Raw genomic sequence first — 22135 nt, 5'->3', positions numbered from 1 at the left:
ATCCGCAGAGAACCCGTTGCAAAATTCGCTAGGTGTGAATTACCCAATGACCTCATTTAGTTTGGGAGCTGCTATCTGATCTATGAACCAAGAAGCTACCAATTCTCATCTCTCCCTTGAACCTCATCTCTCTCATAGCTTTACTATAATTTGTCAGCTCCAGACTCTTTCTACAATAATAAAAATAATGACCTTCCATAAAGTGTTGTAAATACTTTACTGAGATGATGTATGTAAAACAATGCATTATTTTAAAATAAAATAAAATTAATATATCTATGTTGAGAATATGATTATAATAGATGGACGGTAGGCATCAAGTTAGTGTAGAAGAATGAAAAAGCACAAGAAAATTTAATATTAAACCTAACTACAGTAACTACTTACCTGTTATTTGACCCGAATTAGGTAAGCAGGTCAGCTCAGAAAGTGGGTCAAATTCTCAGCTAATATGATTTGCCAAATCCTCACACACCAACTTTGACTTGTGTAGCCTGTTGAGACTTCCCATTTTTTGGCTGCCTCCATTCTTTCTCCTGCAGCTGTAAACAATGCTGCCATCTCATGGTGTTGTCATTAGTACAATAAGGTCTCTCACCTATGGGCTAACAAGATGTTTTCTGCTTCTAATGGCTTAAATATAGTTGCTTGCTATTTCTTCTTATTTCAACCAGTTGAAACTTGGCCTAAATTGTACTCTCTAGAAGGTGAGAATCTTTCAGATGACTAGTCTGATATTAAGACAGTGCTGTGAGGGTTTGTAGTGTTTGTTTGTCACACCAAAACTTGCCAAATAAGTAGATTTTTGTGTTGCATCAGGAGGCATGTGATACAACACTGATGTTGAGTTTCTCTGACCATCAGTCAGGTTGCCTAGATTACTAAGGTGATTATTGCAGCATAAGACATGTCTGCATGCTTCTGTTTTTCTTCTTCCTACATAATCCCCTGCTCTGATATATTTGCCACAAGCAGAACTCGCTGTTTTGCTTGCCACACACTCAGGAGACTTTGAGGGAGCTGGTAAATAAAAATAAAAATCTGCTTCTCACAGATGAGCACAGCCATTTTCCATGCTTGATTCTAAAATTGATCTATAGGCTGTATAGCTGTAATGCTGTATCAAGAGTCTCCAACGTGTTGCCCTCCAGATATTGTATACTACTACCACCAGCATCTCATTGATCATTGGACTTAACCATCTGGGGTCCATTACCTTTTTATTTTAATCAATATATTTATTGAGACTTTTGCTAGAACAAAATAGGACATACCATGGAAGTAACAAAAGTAAAGTCATAAGACATGACATAGGAATAAATGAAGCATTTACATCCTGGTTCACTGAGTTCAGTGTTGACACGTATAATGCGTCAGTTTCATATTTCTCTAATCGGGATTACAAGAATGTGAAGAATAACAAAGAGATAAAACAAATTTGTCATGATTTCCTCCATTCCATGCCACACACATTTAAATCTGGGCACAATTCAAAGTGCTGGTTATGACTTCCAAATGCCCTCATGACTTAGGTTGAGGCCACATTCTCCCATACAAGTTTGTCTGGTTTTTAATCTCCTCAGCAGAGGCCCTTCTTTCTGTCCCACCAACACCTGAGTTACATTTGACAGGAACTACATGGAGGGCAGGAGTGCCAACTTGGTCTTGTGACTGTGGGTGCCCAGGGCCATGGGTGCCATACAGTATGCATGGCCCTGGCACCAAAATTTGCGGGTGCCTTCATGGGGAATTTTGTGGGTGCTCGGGCACTCAGGGCCCCAGGGAGTTGGCACCTATAGAGGGCCTTCTCAATGGCTTCTCCTTGGCTCTGAAATTCCTTGCTAAGGGAGACACAACAAATTTTCTAGAGACTGTTCAGTTGGGAGCAAAGGCATTCTATTTAGACAGCACTTTGGCTTTTAGGGTGGTATCTACTAAATATGCAGTAGTTGGTGTTAACTGAGAGATTTATAGCTGAATAATACAGTACACATCATGGGGGGGGGGGAGAATGTCCTAACTCTGCTTTGCTTTTATTAATTTGTTTTTACTTTGCATTTTCTTGTATCTATATTATTGCACTTTGATCACCTTTAGGTGGAAAAGCAAGGTACAAATTTAACCAATGAATAAATAGTTTAGTTTGTGCATGAACACAGACCTCCCATGCTTTGGCAAATTTATCAGTGAAAAAGGTTGCAGCCCACAAAATTTTAGATGGCTAATGCTGGGCAACTCTTAATAGCAAGTCTTTGTGAGGGTGATCTTTTTCCAGGATGTGAAACAGGATCAGCTAAAGGCCAAAGTGGAAGATACATGAAAAACATGGGCTTTGTTGTTGCTTCTCACCCCCATACTTTTATTTTTATTTTTTTATTAAAATTTTTATTATATTTTCAATTTACAGAAAAGAGAAGAAGAATAAAGAAGTGAGAAAAAGAAAAAGAAAAAAGAAAGAAAGAAAAATAATCCAACTTTCAGAGTACATTTTTAAGTTATTAACTGAACTTCCCCACATCTCCCTCACCCTGCGTTCTTTACAATAAAACATATCAGCAAATTATTACCTTGTTTCGTGTCTTTTTTACATCTTTCAGAATATTTTACTTCTAGATTTAAAGTACCTTTTGTCAAGTATTTATACCTTAAAATAATAGATATAACAGCTTTAAATTTCAACTTTTCTTACTTATAACGTAGCTTCCTGTTTTCTCAATCTAGTTGCAGGAGCTAAATTTTCCAAATCATGCAGATTCTTAACATTCATACAACTTATAATGTTTTTGTAAATAGTCCTTAAATTTTTTCCAGTCTTCTTCCATTGTCTCTTCTCCCAAATCTCGGATTCTGCCAGTCATTTCAGCCAGTTCCATATAGTCCATCAACTGCGTCTGCCACTCTTCCAGCGTGGGAAGATCTTGTGTCTTCCAATATTTTGCTATAAGTATTCTTGCTGCTGTAATTGCATACATAAAAAATGTTCTATCCTTCTTTAACACTCCTTGGTCCACAATGCCCAGGAGGAAGGCCTCTGGTTTCTTGGGAAAGGTGTACCTAAACACCTTTTTTAACTCATTGTAAATCATCTCCCAGAAGATGTGTGGGGACAGGAGGGTTATAAATGGTTTGTCTACAGCTTTTCTTTGACCTCTTACCAGCATTGAAGTGATATGCTGTTAAATGTATTCATGGGGAAAGGTGGGGCAGTGAGATAAATAAAAGTAACAAAAATCTCCAAAGGGTTTTCATTGGTAAAATCAAATGTGGAATCCGATTCTACATATGATAATGGGGAAGTAAATCCCATTGTGTCCAGTCCTATAGACACTTGTGAGTAGCCCTACTGAATTTAACAGGATTTACTTCTGAGTAAATAGGAGTGCATTCAGGAGAGTGTGCAAATCCCCCCCCCATAGTACATTGTCTCATAACTTATTTTTGTAAACTTTGCCGCATTAAATGTATATTCTGTACTTGACCTCCTTTGTAATGTTTCATTTTGATTATCTTCAAGATAATATTTTAGTTCCCTGTTAATTGTGTTTCTTTTGATGTATACTTTATATTTAACTTTATTCTGTAATGTTTTCTTCTGGACTGTTTTATTTGATGTTTTAATGTCGTTTGAGATTTTTTTTGTTCTCAAGAATATAAAGCAGTGTAGAAATGAAAGGAGTAATAATAATAATAATAATAATAATAATAATAAATAGTTCAGGTTTTGCAAATGCTAGAAAAATCCTCTTTAAAAAGAATGAAAGAAAGCTTGCAATCGGAGGATTTTTGTTAATCTGGAAAGGGGGCAACTGTCCCCTTGCCTTCCTCAAAGTGGAAGCCTTGGAGTGCACGATAGGAAGTCTAATACAATACTATTTCAAAACTTGATATTACAACATGAGAACTAGCTGACACAAATCATTTTGTGCTATCCATTTCTCCCAGGGTCCTAGTTATCTGTTTACACAAAACGAACCAACCATAAATAGCAAAATTGGGGATGTACATCCACTGCTGATTGCCTGCTTGGTATGCAAAGCAGAAGGGACACTTGAAGATTGCACTTGGCGCTTTGCGCACACCAAAAGTCAGTGTTTACAGTCTTGAGCAAAAAGATATTTCTTTTATGGCCAAGTGTTCCTTCTTTAAGCACATGCAATAACAGAACAAAGAGGGAGAGGGGGAATAAAAACTCCATAACTCAGAAAGAGGAAACCCAAACATAATGAGACATGTGTTTTTTTTAAGAGAGGGGGAAATAAGGGGGAGAACCATGGGATTTTTTTTTCTTGCACAAATCTCTGGGGTGGAGGTTCAAGGAAATCATTGCTCATAAAAGATACCAGGGAGGGGGAAACCACAGGTAGTGACAAAGGTTGAGGTTTCTGAGCAGTTGCACACACCTCTCAGTCTGTGATCTCTCTTTTGGAAAGCTGCTGACCGAGCCTTGGCATTTGATCATCTCCAACTGCTGATTAACACAGCGCTGTTTTATATTTAACTCTGACCAGAGCAGGAGGAGTTGGGGGTGGGGTTGCAACTGCTTATAAGAAGCGTTTGCAGCAGCTACAATGTTCTTCTGTGTTAATTTCCTCTGTCTCCGCTCTCTAGACAAATCCTTCTTTACTGTTCACTTTCCTACAGATAAACTTTCTTTTTTAATAAAAGGAAGAAGTTAACTTGAGTTTCTGTAGGAAGGAAGTGGCTGGGGAGCGAGGCAGAGAGAATGGAAAAGTAAGTGAGCGAGGGAGTGAGGGAGAGAGAAAACTATTAAACATAAGCAGAGCTTGCTAAACCAAAAGGAGTGCATATATTTTAAAAGGCTACAGCACTGTTGTTTAATCAGCCTTTTTAATGTTGGATATATAGCTTTGGTCCAGGGGGAGTGGAGATGCAGAGAATGGATATGGAAGATAAGTCATCCAAAATGTACTGCATGAAGAGCAAACATGTGGCCATTATCTGTGGCGTGATAGCTGCTGTAGGTTTAATTTTGGGTCTGAGCCTGGGCCTGGGCTTAAAACCGCAGGACTGTCCTTCAGAAGAAAATGGGAAAGTGCCGACTGCATCACCCACTTCAGTGTCGACTGCATCACCCACTGCAAGCCCTGCTCCAGGTGAGACAGACCCATGCCCGGCTGAAAATAATGAAAGTGGTGATTGGAAAAATTTCAGGCTACCCACCTACGTTAGTCCGATTCATTATGACCTGATACTGAAGCCTGAGATGGAAGCTGATCTGTACGATGGATCAGTCACTATCACCATCCAGTTGGGAAGCCCGACCAGGCACTTGTGGCTTCACCTCCGAGAGACTAAGATTACCAGGATGCCCTTGCTCATGAAATCATCCGGCCAGTCAATTACCCTCAAGCATTGCTTTGAGTACAAACCACAGGAATATGTGGTGGTAGAGGCAGAAGAAGAGCTGGCTCCCACCAGTGGAAATGATGCCTATTTACTGACCATGATGTTCCAAGGCCGTTTAAATGGATCCCTGGTTGGCTTTTATAGAACAACCTACGTGGAAGATGGACAAAACAAGTAAATCTCTCTTTTTTTCTACATATTTCTGCTATTAATTTTTGCTCCAAGTTTCTCTCTGTCTCTGTCTCCCTTCCCTTCTCTCTAATCTTCCTTTTTCTCAACGTAAACTGCATATTTTCAAATGAATTTACTGAATATTAAGAAAGATGGCAATTGGGTGGTTGGCAGGTAGATGATTTATAACATTCTGAGTTTTGGGGAGAGTGTTTACCTTTGTTTACCATTTCAACCCATATATACAGAATTCAATGTGCATTTGAATGTGCATTTAAATGTACTAACACAATGAAGACTGTAAGTTCTCTCTAAGTTAATAGACCAGAATCTGTTCCTGATCAGTCTGATTTAAATATGTCTATTTGAAAGTTGTAAGGAGAGTTCATTGTATTTTTGCTATAAATTTCTGCCTTATGTTTACAGAAAGGTGCTCAAAATAACTTTGAAAATAGCAAAAAGGCTCTCTTTTTATTGCCTGCAAAATATCTGCAGGGACGGGCCATAGATCAGGAGTTGAGCACCTTCAGCTTTTCGTAGAGAAGATACCAGATTCCACTCTCAATGTCTCTAGGTAGGGCCAGGGAGGGACTCCTTTCCGAAATCCTGGAGAGTATGTCAGTGTAGACAATAGTCCGCTAGATGAATTCAGTATGTGGCAGCTGTCTATGTTCCATATGCCTGTCTTTATGTATAACAGTTTGGCAGCAATATGGCAGCACAGTTTGCTGCTGTAAAGTAGCATGCAGAAATGCATCAGAGGCTGGATGGCTGGCATCTTGACTGCTGCTTCCCATCCTCATGACTGCAGCAACTTCAAGAGCGCAGTTGGTGTTTTCAGCTGGACTCTGATGCAGCAATAGTAGAGTCCTACCCATATAGACATAAGGTTACCAGATTTTTCAATGAATCCGGGGACACTTTAATTAAATACATGCATACATACATACATACATACATACATACTACACGTTCAGGACATTGATGCTGCAGCAATGGCAGTGGCAGAGGGGCAGCTGTTGCCTTGACCTCAGCCGCCATGTTTCCCCTTCCTCTGAGGCTTCCTGCCTCCTTTCTCCATGAACCTGGGCAGCCCCTGCATTGTTGGTTCTTTGGTGGTGGTGGTGGGGAAGCAGTGCATGGTGGGTCAGGCATGGAAGGCGGAGAAGGAGGGCCGAGAGTGGCGCTGGTGGGTAGGCTCAGGCAGCGCAATGCCTCCCTTCCCATCAGAGCAGCCCCAGTCCCATTCCTACTTGTGTGCAAGTGGGAGGGGCGGGGATCCCTCAGCTGGGAAGGGAGGCTTCCCGTAGCCTAACTGAGAGATCCCTGCCCCGCTCCTGCTTGCACGCAAGTAGGAGTTGGGAGGCTACTCCGATAGGCAACATGAAGCCTCCCTTCACAGCTTAGTTGCTGGGGTCAGGGAAGGTGGAGGCAGCCCGAAAGCTGTATCTTAGAGCCCCTGCACCACCATCATATGGGGACTTCCAAGCAGCTCCTGAAGCCAGCCAGAGCCAACTGCTCCGGGCTGCTGAGACTGCCTCAGCTGCATTTCCCGGGGACATTAGATGAAATCTGGGGACATTCCGGGGATGGAATTTGTCTGGGGACTTATTCGCAAAACCGGGGACTGTCCCCGGGAAACGGGGACCTCTGGTAACCCTAACATAAGAGCCCTGTCAGATCTGATCCAAAGCCCATCTAGTCCATCATCCTGTGGACAGCGGCCAAGCAGATGCTTATGGGAAACTCTGAAACAGAACTTGAGTGTGACAGCACTCCTGCTTAGTACTCCTTGGCAACTGGTATTCAGAGGCATGCTGTCTCTGATACCAGAAGCAGGACACCGCAGTCATGGCTAAAAGCCATTGTTTGCCTTATCCTCCATGAATTTGTCAAATCACCTTTTAAAGCTGCCTGAGTTAGTGACCATTGTTACATCCTGCGGTAACAAAACTCCTTAGATTAGCTAAGTAAAGAACTATTTCCTTTCAGTAGTCCAACATTCAGCTTCATTGGATGACCCTGGGTTCTAGTATTATGAAAAACTTCTATCCACTTCCAACACACAGTACATAATTTTATATACCTCTATCCTGTCCAGCTCTTATCCGTCTAAATGGAAACATGCAAACTGTTGTAACCTTTACTCATAGGGGAGCTCAAGTCCCTTGATCATTTTGGATGCACATTTCTGAACTACTTGTGCTTAAAGTTAGAAGCTGTGTTCTACATCAACTTCCTTTTGTCCTGACAATGGGACCTGTATATTGAATTGAGTGTGTAGTTCCTACTTCCTTTCACTGCCTGTTATTGAATCTCTTGGCCACATAGCCTAGTCCATAATTGCATCTGTTAGACATTCTACATTCATTTTTTCTGTATAGCAAATGTATCCAGTTCAGGCCATCAAAATATTAGCACCTCCTTCATGGTAGGTGATCGCAGGTCCAGGACCCTAATATGGCCCACCAGCCCTCTCATTCTGGCCCTTGGAACTCTTCCCTTGATCCTGCTTTGCACTCTGAGTGCCTGGCTGGAATTTATCACTGAACTTTGATAATGCTTTTCATTTGTCTGAATGCAGGACAGGGGGGAGTGTGGGAGTGTGTGTAATAATCAGCCTATGGTCTTCAGAAGGTTACTGTTAAAAGAATGTGCCTCTCGGGCTTAACAATTTGAATTTTGTGGGGAAGGGATGCTGCTCAGAGGAAGAGCATTTGCTTTGCATACAGAAGGTACTAGTGTTGGGTGATATCAGCTTTTCAACATCGCGATGTATCACCAGCCAAATATCGCAATATAGTGATACATCACAATGTTGAAAAGTGGAGGAAGGAACAAGCTGCATTGGGCCTGGTGCCGTGAGCTCCCTCCTCCGCCAGTGCCCGGGCGACAAGGGAGGAACAAGCTCCCTTGGCCATGGCACCATGCAGGGCCAGGGCCAATGGAGCTTGTTCCTCCATGTGCTGGGCACTGGTAATGGAGGGATTCACCAGCACCTGTGGTGTTGAGGGGAAAAACAAGTGGCATCAGCTCTGGCACCTCGTATCTCATTCCTCCCTCAGTTTGAGGGCCAAAGTGTGATGGAGGGCCATTGTGCTCTGGCCTTCAAACTGGTCCTGGGTGATGTATCAATACTAGAAGGTACCAGCTTCAATTGCTGACATCTCCAGGCAGCAGAGGCTCTTGCCTGAAACCCTGGAGAGGGTAGACAAAGGTAAAAGTAAAAAAGTAAAGGACCCGTAGACGGTTGCATCCAGTCAAAGGAGACTATGGGGTTGTGGCGCTCATCTCGCTTTCAGGCCAAGGGAGCCAGTGTTTGTCCACAGACAGCTTTCCGGGTTATGTGGCTGGCATGACTAAACTGCTTCTGGTGCAACGGAACACCGTAACAGAAACCAGAGTGTGTGGAAACACTGTTTACCTTCCTGCCACAGCAATACCTATTTATCTACTTGCATTGGCGTGCTTTCGAACTGCTAGGTTGGCAGGAGCTGGGACAGAGCACTCCATTGCAGGGATTTGAACCACCAACCTTCTGATCGGCAAGCCCAAGAGGCTCAGTGGTTTAGACCACAGTGCTGACCATGTCCCTCGAGGGTAGACAACACTGAGCTAGATGGACCATTGGTCTGACTTGATATAAGGCCTCTTCCTATGTTCCCAAAAGGGTCCACACCACTGATCTACCTTATTCCAGAAGCTTAGTCCTCCATAATGTATTATGCCTTCAGTGAAGCTCTAGAAGTGCAGTATAGAGATCCCCATCCAATAAATGCAACACTTCAGTGCTGTTTATAAATTTTGTCACCATCAATTTGATTTGATTATTTAATTTATATACTACTTAATATATTTAAAATATCCCTAAGCAGTGTACAAAAAAGAAGAAGCAACAATAGACAACTGAAACAAAATATTACAAAAATACAGTTACTTATAAAAATGTTGCATTAATACAAAGTTACTAATGCATAAGGCTGCAATCCTGAACATACTTTCATAGGAGTAAGCTCCACAGAACACAGGGAGACTGTATAGAATGGCACTGTAAATCTTGGACCCAGCCCCATGCTATATTAAAATCAGAGTAGCATCAGGGTGAATCATTTTGCTAGCCTAAGAACCAGATGTATCTGAGTGAGATTTTGACCTTTACTCCCCCATCTGCTTTGAATTATAGGTAGGCAAGCCTGAAGACAGGAGAATGAATATGATTGGAGATATTCCTGTTCCCTATTGTCAAAGCCAAAAGTGCACCAACCAGAAACAAAGTCAGGTTTAGCTCTCCATGCCCTTATTTAGGTAGACAAGAGATATACTGCCTGTTCTGGCCTTCCTTTGTACAAGACTCTAACTGATGCTTCGGAATGATGCGTCTTGATCATATCTTGTAAATAGCTATTTGGCAGCACCATTTTACTGACAGAAAAGAGAGCTCATCAGGCAACGCGTAGACTCCAGGCTTGACATTTTCAGTCTTCCCTGAGAACTGCAGTTCTGTGAGAGTTTAGAATATCTAACAGATCATTCTGAATAGAAAAAGCAGAATAACTCAGTGACACCAACGTAAGACACCAAGGTCAGTTCCAGCACCTCTTTTTCTGGAAAAATAGCACTGACCTTAATAATCACCCTTTTTCCATACAGTCCCCGCAAAGTATGACTTTATCTGGAAGTACTTTTAACTAGTACTTTCCCTGCTTATTTTCTTCATCCATGACTTACCTCATTTGTCCATTTGTCCATTTCCCCCCTTACCCTTTTCCTTACAATTGGATATTAATGTTTTCACTCTTTATATATGGGTGGGGTTTTGTTTGTTATTATGTCACGTATTATTGTGCTTTTTATGTTAAAAACTGCCCGGGGGTCCTTGAATGAAGGGCAGTATATAATTGTACATTCTATGTTTCTGCTATTTTCCCCCTCTTTTGTATACTTACCATATCCATGATGTGTATATTTATTTTTTTATTTTCTTTCTTTTTAAAAAAGATGCATAACCATTGAATTAAAAAGAAGCTTTTAAAGAAACCCTCCAGTTCCCAGGATTATGTGGGGAAATCCATGACTGTTAAAGTGGGATAAGGGTGCTTTAAATGGATGGTGAGCTTTAAAATAAGAAATGGCAATCAGAATGCGAATTGGCATACCCTGAAACAGAGGTGGGTAGACAAAGGGATTCAGCAAACAGGCTTTTTTTTTAAAGCAGGGTTTGTTTTATGTAACAGATGACTGACTCATAGCAAGCACATCTTGAAACACTCCCCATCTGTGTCTTCAGTCAATCTGTCTGCAGAATGCTGAATTTAGATGCCATTCAGGAAAACTAGGTGGGTGGGTGGGGGCTACCTATATCAATGGACATTGAATTAATACCCCTTGGCAAATTTCCCCATCCAACCCTCTTACTGATGGGTAACTAGGTCCCAACTTGATACGAGAATTAGCAGGATATAATAGCAGGTGGCAAAGAAATTTGCTGAGGAGGTGGCAGCTTTGGATACAAATGACTGAGGTGAAATGACTGAGGTGAAAAACAAGCTAGCCATTCATTGTTATCAGTTTTCTCTTTGAAATGACTTGGGGGATGTATTTTCAATATCAGTTGGGCTAATTTCTCCCCCCCCCCCAAATTTGTACTTCAGCTTTGTTCATCCCATATATTTAAAGTGCATGGCTTTCCGCAAAGAATATTGGGAACAGTACTTGTACCTTGCACAGAGCTACAGTTCCCAGCACCCTTAACAAACTAAAGCTCCTAGGATGATTTGGGGGAAGTAATGTGGTTTAACGGTGCTTTAACTGTGCATTTAAAGCCAAAATTGGATTGCCTTCTATAATAGGCTGACAATTTCACTGAAAAGATGTGTTTGGCCAATTTTTTTTAAAAGGCAATTCATCACAGCTTCGGTCATGTTTTATTTTGGGAACAACAGCTGGAAGCAGTCACAGATGCAAGTAAATATTCAGTGTCTTTACACATTTCTTGCTTCTGGTTCTCATTTGTAAGGCCTGGACACTATAATGCAAATGATGGGGGCAGGGCAACATAATGCATTTTGAAAGCAAATATTTCATTTTCTATTGCCATTTTCTCAATACAAAGAGAACACAGCATCTAATTATTATTATTTATAAAGCCCTTAACAAATAGTGTACAACCTAGAGATCTTTTTACTGTTCTCATTGGGCATCATCTAATGGGCAGTTATTCTGCATTCATTGAAATAAATGAGAGCTATTTGCAAACATGCTTTTGCATTGCTCCCATTCATTTCTATGGGTCTTGCACCTAGGGATGGGTGAACTTCTGGTTTTTCAGTTCTTCAGTGCATTCTGATTTAAGGAAAGCAAAGTCTACATGAACATTCATATGCATTTTATCGCTCATGTTTCCTAATATACATATTTTCTGCAAAATTTGGCCTAGTATAAGCATCTTTGCAGAAGAATGTATATTATTTCCCCTAATATACACATTTTGGTATACATTCTTTGTCTGAAGAACTACATCACAAAATCTGGAGAAGTGACAAACTTAAGGGATGGGCCTTAGCTCAAGGGTAGACCAATGAGTCTGACTCAGTGGGTATTCCACAATACTGGGCAAATGACATTAAAGACTTGGTTTCTTATCAAATGAGCCCCATCAACCGGGGGAATGACCAAGATGTTCCTGCAGAACTCAGCAGATTTTTCCTCCATCCTTCCTTGCACCTTTTAAGTCCATAATGAAACAAGGCAGACCAGCTGCATGGTCAGTTGTCACATTATAAATAAGCCATCAGGTTCCATTCTTACTGGTAGTGGAATGCAAGGGTCAAAGAACCTTAGAAGAGGGAGTCCCACACCCTCTAACATTTCTCCGATGAAGATAGGGACATCCCATTCTATAATGATAATTTTACTATTTATATGCTACACATCTTATTGGGTTGCCCCAGCACTCTGGGCAACTTTCAACATATATAAAGACATAATGAAACGTAATACCACATTAAACATTTAAAAAACCTTCCCTATACAGGATTGCCTTCAGATGGCTTGGCAGTTGGATAACTCCATACCCTCCAGCATTTCTCAAATGAAAATCAGGGCATCCTAAGGAAAAGTGGGACATTCTGGGATCAAATCAGAAACCAGGACGGCTTCTCTAAATCAAGGATGTCCCTGGAAAAAAGGGACACTTGGAGGGTCTGGAGTCCTGCTTCAAAAGCAACCGCTTATAAAATATCACCCTTTAGGTAGCTGCTGACATAATATTGGAGCATTCTGTAAACCCACAAAGAAGAGAAAGGAGCAATAAATAACTGAAACACCATTATGGCATGCATGAAGATGTGTGCTGCTGCTTCTGTGATTAAGAATTTAGTGTATTTATGCTGTCAAATTGTAAGCATCTATATAAATAGAACATGATGTAAGCAATACCTAAACTAGTTGCAGTAAATTTAAATAATCTTAAATAAATGCAATTTCTCATGCGAATAATGTTTCACTAGTTCAACAGTTAATTGACATAAGCCATCTTGCTGAAAATATTGTTGTGAGGGGGAGTAGTTAGGCTGTATGCCTGAGCCCCTACTAATTCCTTGATCCAGCAAGGATTCAGTTGTTGCAATAGCCAGGCCAACTTCTTGGTGACACAATGCCCCCCATTTTGGGGTCATTAAGGTGACAAAGGAAGTGGTTCTGTGCCAGAGGACAAATGGATGGCCCCCCCTCCCTCAACTGGCTGGTAGTTAGAAAGACAGAAGCCAGAGCTAGAGTGTGTGAGCTAGAAGCTAGAAGCAGGCTGTAGTAGGCAGAAGCCTAAGAGGGAGAGATTTCTCCCTGATTTCTATTTGAATCTGAGGATGTGGCTGTGGGACCTTCTGGGCTGTTAATGTTGTGAGCTCCTCCATCATTGGCTCACACTGTATATGTGTGTGTAAATAAACCACATACGCTAAAGATGCCACTGTCTCTGCTGTCCCTCATTCCAAGGAAACCAAACCCTTGAACCATTGAAGATTGGGGCGACATGCAACAATATATTTGCTTCTTAGTCTGCTTTCTTGAGAGCACAGTTGTACTTTGGAAGTCAAAGTTCCATTCGACGTTCCAGAAGTCCATTCGACTTCCAAAATGTTTGAAAACCAAATCCCAGCCTCTGGTTGACTGCAGAAAGCTCCTGCAGCCAATTAGAAGCTACGGAAGCCCTGTAGGACATTTGGATTCAAAAAATTGTTTGCAGACTGGAATAGTCACTTCCAGGTTTGTGACGTTCGGGAGCCAAAATGTTTGGGAACTAAGCTGTTCAAAAACCAAGGTATGACTGTATAGTCTTTCTGAGAAGATTTTCAAGGCATGTAGGATATTTGCATATTTCCCTTTCTGTAGGTGCAGAGAGAGGTCTGACCTTAAAGTTTGTACAGCCCATTTTTATGCCCACATTATTATTATTATTTTTAAATTCCATTTGCTTGGTATCTCACTAATTCTTCAGGTTTGGATGTACCATTATAAGTTCTTTATGATCAACTAAGCATTTAGGGAGTCATAGGAAAATGCCAAGGACACTAGGACATTGACAAATTGACTGACGAGATAACTTATAGATCTTCAGGAATGTTACAAGCTATGTTCCTTCACTCTTAATTACTTCTTGTTTTTGCTTTATTTCTTTTTAAAAGAAGGGGGGGGGACTACTTTTATGTAGCTCAAATGTATCTACAGACGTGTGGTTGGAAAGCTACCAGCATTCTGAATTAATTGAAGAGACAACTTAGATGTGTTCTCCCATCAATCATGCTCCATCCTTGAACGCTATGTTGATAAGAAGAGCTTGATTCCATTTAGGGAGCAGATATTTTATGTAAACCTTGGCAACAATTTTAATGACCCTATTTTCCTCAGTCATTTATATCCCAGGCAGGTAAGCTGTTCTGGTACCAGTTGTTAAGGCAAATATCACTATATCAATTTATAGCAATGGTGTTCCACAGCCATTTATTTTGCTGCATCCTATCAGTATTCCAGACCACCGAGATTGTCATTATACTCTTGTCCATGAACAACGAAAGGCAGATGTGCAAGGTTATCTCAGAGTGATCAATGTCCCCGTTATGATTGTGCTGCTTTCAGCTAGCATTTGACAAGCTGCTTAAAGCTATCTATCACAGGTGTGTATGCACAGAAGAGGAGGGTTGGGGGACTGCAGCCTTTTTGTGATGAGACTCAATATGGGCCAAAACAGTGGAGGTTCATTTGGTAGTCAACATGGGGACATTCATATGACTGAATGGGTTTGCTGAAAATGTGTGCATTGTGCCTCTGAATATCAGTTGCAGGGAATTGCAGTTGGGCAGAGTGGTCTTGTCCTTGCAGGCTTCTCAGAGGCATCTGGTCAGCCACTGTTAAGACCAGGATGCTGGACTAGATGGGCCATTGGCCTGATCCAACCGGCTCCTCTTAGGTTCTTCATCCATGATACATCCAGCAGTTTGCCCAGCCCATATTTACCAAATATGAAATTGTGTGTTTACCTGTAGTGGTATAGTGTTAGGTTTTATTCTTTTAACTATGATTTTAAGTAAAGTTTATAACAATGAGGACTTAAATTTATATTCATAATTCTTTTTACTGTTCTTTCTTGTTGTTTTAACCATGCCTGCCCTGGGTCCATATGGTGATGGGCAGGTTAAAAATGCCACAAATTAATAAATGTGAGCAAAAAGTTTTGGATGTGGAGGGAGCTGTGATGTGGTAGGTATGTGGTGAGTAGCAAACCGGGTGGGTGCAATCACACAAATGTTTCAGCACACACAGAATTTTGCATGGGTCCAAATTCACCATCTCAAAACATTAATTTGGTTGGCCCATCCAGTCACAGCTGGGAAGAGATTTTATTATTATTATTCAGTTTGCATTTGAATGTGAACCTAACTAACCCATGCTTCCCAAAACCACAGAAGTCAAACCAAATCTTCCCCTATCCTTAAAAATAATAATACTTCTTTGAATTTTGAAATGCTATTCTCCAACCAAAACAATGCGTACAAAATAAGTGTGTGAGGAGAAAGTGTGCATAAAAATATATTGGTAAAAATAATAAAGAAAAATGTAATCCTTCGGGGGGGGGGGAGGACTTGCAAAAATGTGTGTATTTGGCAGAATTGCACACAAAAATGTGTATATGAGAATAAATGTGCAGTTAGATGCTTATGAATTTTCATACGTATTGTGGAGAATTGCAAACTGATGTGGAAATGGGGTGAGCTGAGTTTAAGATTGAAGAAACAAGAAACTTAAGAGATGCTGAAATACTGTATGTTAGTTTCATCCGTTCCTGGTCACAGCAAACCTGTGGATCATGTCATCATAGTTTTATCTAGGCCTTCGCAACCGAGCCAAATGCAGTCAATGCCTATTTTCCTGGCTGACTGGGAATAAAGAAACAAGGCATTTGTCAAGCACCATAAGGGCTTTTTAGCTATATTTGGCTGTGGGTTCACAGGTTATGCAGGATAATTATGCTTTCAAGCTTTACTTTGTCTTAAGACTATTTTTTATTTGTTTTTATTTCATGAAATTTATACACCGCTTTGTTTTAAAAAAATACACACAATTTTGTAAATTGTTCAAAACATAAAACCAGTGGTAAACTAAAAACAGACTAAAGCATACATCCACATTCTACCCATCTGAATAGGCTCGCCTAAGGAAAAATGCTTTTAGCAGACACCAAAAAGAGTACAGTGAAGGTGCCTGCCTCGTGTCAACAGGCAAGGAGTTCCACAGTGTAGGTGCTGCCAGACTAAAAGGCTGATTTATTACAAACGCAGAACCAGCAGTTCTGCAGATTGAAGTGGTGGAGCAGGCATATATTGGGTAAGGTGATCCTATGATATGAGCCATAGGAGAAAGATTATCCCATTTCTTTCATATGAAAAATTCATTTTACTGCTTTCATACTTGGTCTAATTAGCTATTTGCAAATAATGGTTTGATGTAACTGTCGTTTCTTTCCAAAGGAGTATAGCAGCCACTGATCATGAGCCAACAGATGCACGGAAATCATTTCCTTGCTTTGATGAACCTAACATAAAGGCAACTTATAATATATCCATTTTCCATGAAGACACATATGAAGCTCTATCAAACATGCCAGTGGAGGTATGCATTCTACCATCTATGTCTATATGCTCATATGATACATGAAACCTGGTGGCATTGATCACCAAATCACATGGCCTGTTGGTGCAGCCATTAGTATTCGCTAAAAATGGCCTTGGAGTAGGTGGGTTGTAGTCTGTTAGAGGAATTCATATCAAAGATAGTGGGCATTAAGAGCAAAACATTTGGCATTATGAAATATATTCCTTTTTTTGTTAAACCATAGATGTGGATGTTTGTCAAAATCCTTTCCTAGGCAAAGGTCATAGGTTCACAAATGGTTATATTTAGTTCCTTTGGGTTAAATTCCAAATCTTCTATGGAAGTCAATGGCGTAAGTTCTCTGCCTCTGGGATTTGCAGCGGAAAATGATTTTATGGATCTTGGCCAAAAGAATGTCCAGTGAATAGCCTAGTTGAAAGTCAAAGCCAACACATAACTTTGAATGAATAGTTTCTAAATTTCCAAATTAAGTGCACAATTAAAATGCAAATTCCATCCCAGTAAACCTTTGGCTAAAGACTTTTCCCAAGTTAGTTCACATAAACATCATCTTTAGTACAAAGTTCTAGAAACTTTAGATTACTGTTAACAGAAGTCAAAGACAAAATACGCAAAAATCATACCATGTCAATATCTTTTAAATATTTATGTTAAGGTAAAATGTCCTGTTTATGATATGGGGCTTTGAGACGCCACAATGAAAATGCCCAGAATCCATTCCATTTATGTCCTTGGGATTTTAGAGCACATAATTATGAACTGAGAGCCAGTGTGGTGTAGTGGTTAAGAGCGATAGACTCATAAACTGGGGAACCGTGTTCGCGTCTCCGCTCCTCCACATGCAGCTGCTGGGTGACCTTGGGCCAGTCACGCTTCTTGAAGTCTCTCAGCCCCACTCACCTCACAGAGTGTTTGTTGTGGGGGATGAAGGGAAAGGAGAATGTTAGCCGCTTTGAGACTCCTTCGGGTAGTGATAAAGCAGGATATCAAATCCAAACTCTTTATCATTGCCATACAGCTCCCACTGTTTTAATTTGTGGTTGAAAAATCGGTAGCTACTGCAGTATTTTCTTCTACACAGTAATAAACATAACTGACCTGACATATGCAAAGTTAGCCTATAGATTAGGGTTGCCATACATCTGGGAATTCCTGGACATGTCCTCTTTGGTGGGGTCCTAAATGCCCATCTGGGGGGATTTTACATTTTAAAGCAAATGTAAAATTGCCCTGAAAAAGCTCAACAACTTTTTGTGTCCACCTCTTGAAATATGGCAACCCTACTATAGATAACATTACCACATTTCCTCCACACTACGTATTTTGTGTTTTAAGGGAGCAAGTGATTGTCTAGAAATAATGTTACTGATTACAATGTTTTCTCTCAAATCTACCCAAATATTAAAAAATAAGTACATTTGAACTGTGAAGCCCAATTCTCAACAGCAGTTGTCTACAGTGAAGTTGTGGCTTCTGTTGAGTAGATGTGAAAGTTCCACCAAAAAGCTTTGAAGTAAAACTGCACAATAAGTTTGTAGTAATTTCAGTGAGCCCTCAAAAAATTCCCATTTATCAGTTTGCAAACACTGGAATATTTCTGGGGTAAGGTTGCAATCCTAACCCCTCTTGCCAAGGAGTAGGCCCCACTGTGTTCGATACAACTTACTTAAATAGGCATGGTTAAGTTTCTGCTTTTAGCTATGTAATTCCAGTACAAGAGTAGACCTTTTTATGCATTACCGTACTCCTTTGTATGACACTGCCTGCCAATGACCACATATTGAGCATGGTTCTCTTATGAAGAGTTTCCTATGCACCTCACAGTGTGCTGTCATTAGAGGGTTGAGGTAGCACAGTGATGCAGAATTGGGAGTGAAAAGGATAGCCTTCTCTGGCTATAAACTGGGAGTGCCTGACACATGAGTAACGTGTGAGTTAGGGATGGAGAAGAAATTCAATTCAGTTCATATTTCAAGGTGAACCTACCTAATTCGCAGATTCTGAAACAATATGCAGACTGAAGTACAGCCAGCCTTCAAAATTCGCACATCTCTGAATGTTGCAATGCAATTCTTCAGCCAAATGATGTGTTCCAAAATACACATACTGGGGTGAAATGTTGTTAAAAATGCATATTAGTGAAAATAACACACAAAAATGTTGTGTGCTATTAGGGAAATTTGCTTTGCAGAAATGTGTATGTTAGGTAAAACTGCATACAAATATATGTATATTGGGAGAAATTTGGACTCACCTGCTGATTAATTTTTATGAGGACCTTATTTTTATTTTTTTAAAAAAAGAATTATTCTGGATATGTGGAGAACTGAATTTAAGATTGGAGAAATGAGAAGCTGAGAGAACTGAAATTGACAGATTTGCCCATCTCTAGTGTGAACGCGGGTGGCGCTGTGGGTAAAACCTCAGCGCCTAGGGCTTGCCGATCGCATGGTCGGCGGTTCGAATCCCCGCGGCAGGGTGAGCTCCCGTCGTTCGGTCCCAGCTCCTGCCCACCTAGCAGTTCAAAAGCACTCTTAAGTGCAAGTAGATAAATAGGTACCGCTTTATAGCGGGAAGGTAAATGGCGTTTCCGTGTGCTGAGCTGGTGCCGGCTCGCCAGAGCAGCTTCGTCACGCTGGCCACGTGACCCAGAAGTATCTCCGGACAGCGCTGGCCCCCGGCCTCTTAAGTGAGATGGGCGCACAACCCTAGAGTCAGCCACGGCTGGCCCGTACAGGCAGGGGTACCTTTACCTTTACCTTTAACTAGTGTGAACAGGGCTGAAAACTGCTATGACATCTTGTGTTTTCCTCAAAAGTAACTTCATGAGGGCAGTACATTATTTACCTTCTAGTGACATACTATGCCTTCTTGGCGATTAGGAGAGTGTGCCTTTAGAAAGAGGTGGTATATATTTATTATAATAGTAATAAAGCATTAACACTGAAAAGGGCACATTTTACATGTAACCAAAGTAATAATACAGTAACAACAACAACTTTCCTGCTCCCATTCTGTACCTAAAAACAATTATTTGTCTTGGGAACGTTTTTTACTTGTAAACAATGCATCATTTGATTATTTTTTCCTCACTTTCCCCACAGCAAAAACGTTCGCTGGGCAACGGCTGGACTGTAACAACATTCCAAAAGTCTGTTCCAATGAGCACCTACTTAGTGGCTTGGGCTGTGCACCAGTTTAAGTATATAGAAAAAATATCAGACCGAGGAATTCCTGTAAGTCCTGTGCTAATTCTTATCAAATTTATGCAGTGTTTCTTGGTGATTTTTGCTTTGTGAACTGGAAACAAGCCATCCTCCAGTTACTGATGTTGTGAAAAAGGATAGAAACACTATGTATGTAGAAAGGCCTCTTTTTAAAAAAATCAAAATCCTTTGGTCTAGGTTGAACATGCTGGCCTTATTTTAGCTATAGTTCATTGAAACAATGGGATGTACAGTGGTACCTCGGGTTACATACGCTTCAGGTTACAGATTCTGCTAACCCAGAAATATTACCTCGGGTTAAGAACTTTGCTTCAGGATGAGAACAGAAATTGCACGGCAGCGGGAGGCCCTATTAGCTAAAGTGGTGCTTCAGGTTAAGAACAGTTTCAGGTTAAGAACGGACCTCCGGAACGAATTAAGTACTTAACCTGAGGTACCACTGTAACTGAATTTGTTTAATTAAGGCTGTGTACATACCATACCTTTAAGGGACATTTCTCATCCAAAGAATCCTGGGAACTGTAATTTGTTAATGGTGCTGGGAATTACAGCCCTGTGGGGAATAAATGACAATTCCCAGAATTCCTCAAATGTATGCCATGTATGCAGCCTAAATCAATGGGATTTAACTTAGTTGTCATCAATTTTGATGTGACTTAGCAGTGTAGCACGTGTCTACTCAGGAGTAAGTTCCACTATGTGAAATCGGGACATTTTGTCAGATAAGTGTTCATGGAATGGCAGCCAAGATCTCTTTTCAGACATTCCCCTCCATATGGAGAATGAATCCATGCAAAAGGGAGAAGGATCACACAGCTCGCTGTGGTTTTCCAGGCATCCCTTTGTCAGACCTCGGGTGGTCTTTGTGTGGCTCTGTGTGCAGAGATCATGGGTGGTATGAGCAGAATGCAGCAGCTTCAGGAGTGGGGGCAGGAACATAATCCTTCTTTCTCCTCCACACGTTTAGGCAAGAAGGAGAAAATCTGAGAAACATTTTGGTCAGATCTAAATTTAGCTGAAACTCGGCCAGTCTGCATATTGTCGGTCCCCCATGGGGGGGATTATTAAATGCAGAAGAGCAAAAGAAATGCTTGCCTAGACCAGACCAAAGGTCTGTCTCCAATAGTCCAATGTTCTGTCTCTGATAATAGCCAAGACGGATGTCCCATGGTGATGGTAATTTAGGGGAAAGACATAGCTCAGTGTTACAGCATCAGTTTTCCATACAGAAGGTCCCAGGCTCAGTCTCTTGCATCTCCAGGTATGGCTTTCTCAGAGAGGTTTAGCTCTCAACCCCACCTCACAGAGACCTTTGGAAATTGTAGTTCTGAGAAGGGAATAAGGTAAAGGGATCCCTGACCATTAGGTCCAGTCGTGGCCAACTCTGGGGTTGCGGTGTTCATCTCGCTTTACTGGCGAGGGAGCCGGCGTACAACTTCCGGGTCATGTGGCTAGCAAGACTAAGCCGCTTCTGGCGAACCAGAGCAGCGCACGTAAACGCCATTTACCTTCCCACCAGAGCAGTACCTATTTATCTACTTGCACTTTGACATGCTTTCGAACTGCTAGGTTGGCAGGAGCAGGGACCGAGCAACGGGAGCTCACCCCATTGTGGGGATTCGAACCGCCAACCTTCTGATCGGCAAGTCCTAGGCTCTGTGGTTTAACCCACAGCACCATAGGAGCCTCCTAGTACAGTAACTCTCCATACCCTTAACAAACCACAGCTCCCAGAATTCTCTGGGGGATGCCATGACTGCTTCAGATGGTATCATAGAATCTATTAACCTGTGGCAAGACTCCTGTTAATTGTAATGTTTCATTTGACTAGCTTAGCTCTCCTGCCAGGAATATAGCTGGCTCCTTCCCAGCTAAGCTTCCCTACCAAGTTACTAAACTTGTATGCCTCCAATTCCTTATCTGAAAATAAGGGCATTTTATTTACTGCATCATTTCACCGATCTGCAATTTCCTCCACATCTCTAGGGACCTGTCCCTGAAGACTTAGTAAATATTTCATAGCTCTCAAACAATGTCATTCTATAATGTTTTTTATGCTACGTTTTTGAAAAAGATAGCGGAAGTCGAGCTGCCATTCATCCAAGGAAGTTAACATAGTGATCAAATAGCCTTAATTCCCCTCCTTGTGGTGTTTGTGTATTAATTGCTCATTTAAAAATAGAGGCAAAGGGTCACCCAGTCAA

The 22135-nt window shown here is 41.1% G+C and overlaps 1 protein-coding gene across 1 annotated transcript in view; it reads left to right on the top strand.

Moving 5' to 3' along the window:
• Positions 1–4567: 4567 nt before the first annotated feature.
• The window catches only part of ENPEP (glutamyl aminopeptidase), a 58221-nt gene continuing 40653 nt past the window's right edge, over positions 4568–22135 (top strand). Inside the window, 3 exon segments of the mRNA XM_081877453.1 lie at positions 4568–5541; positions 16560–16701; positions 19809–19940. Of these exon segments, the coding sequence (XP_081733579.1) occupies positions 4889–5541; positions 16560–16701; positions 19809–19940 (927 nt within the window). The 5' untranslated portion in view covers positions 4568–4888.

Source organism: Podarcis erhardii (genome assembly GCF_964252035.2).
Source record: "Podarcis erhardii genome assembly, chromosome: 9".
NCBI lineage: Eukaryota > Metazoa > Chordata > Lepidosauria > Squamata > Lacertidae > Podarcis > Podarcis erhardii.
The sequence above is the reverse complement of the archived record's forward strand: the minus strand, read 5'-3'. Positions and strand labels throughout refer to the sequence as shown.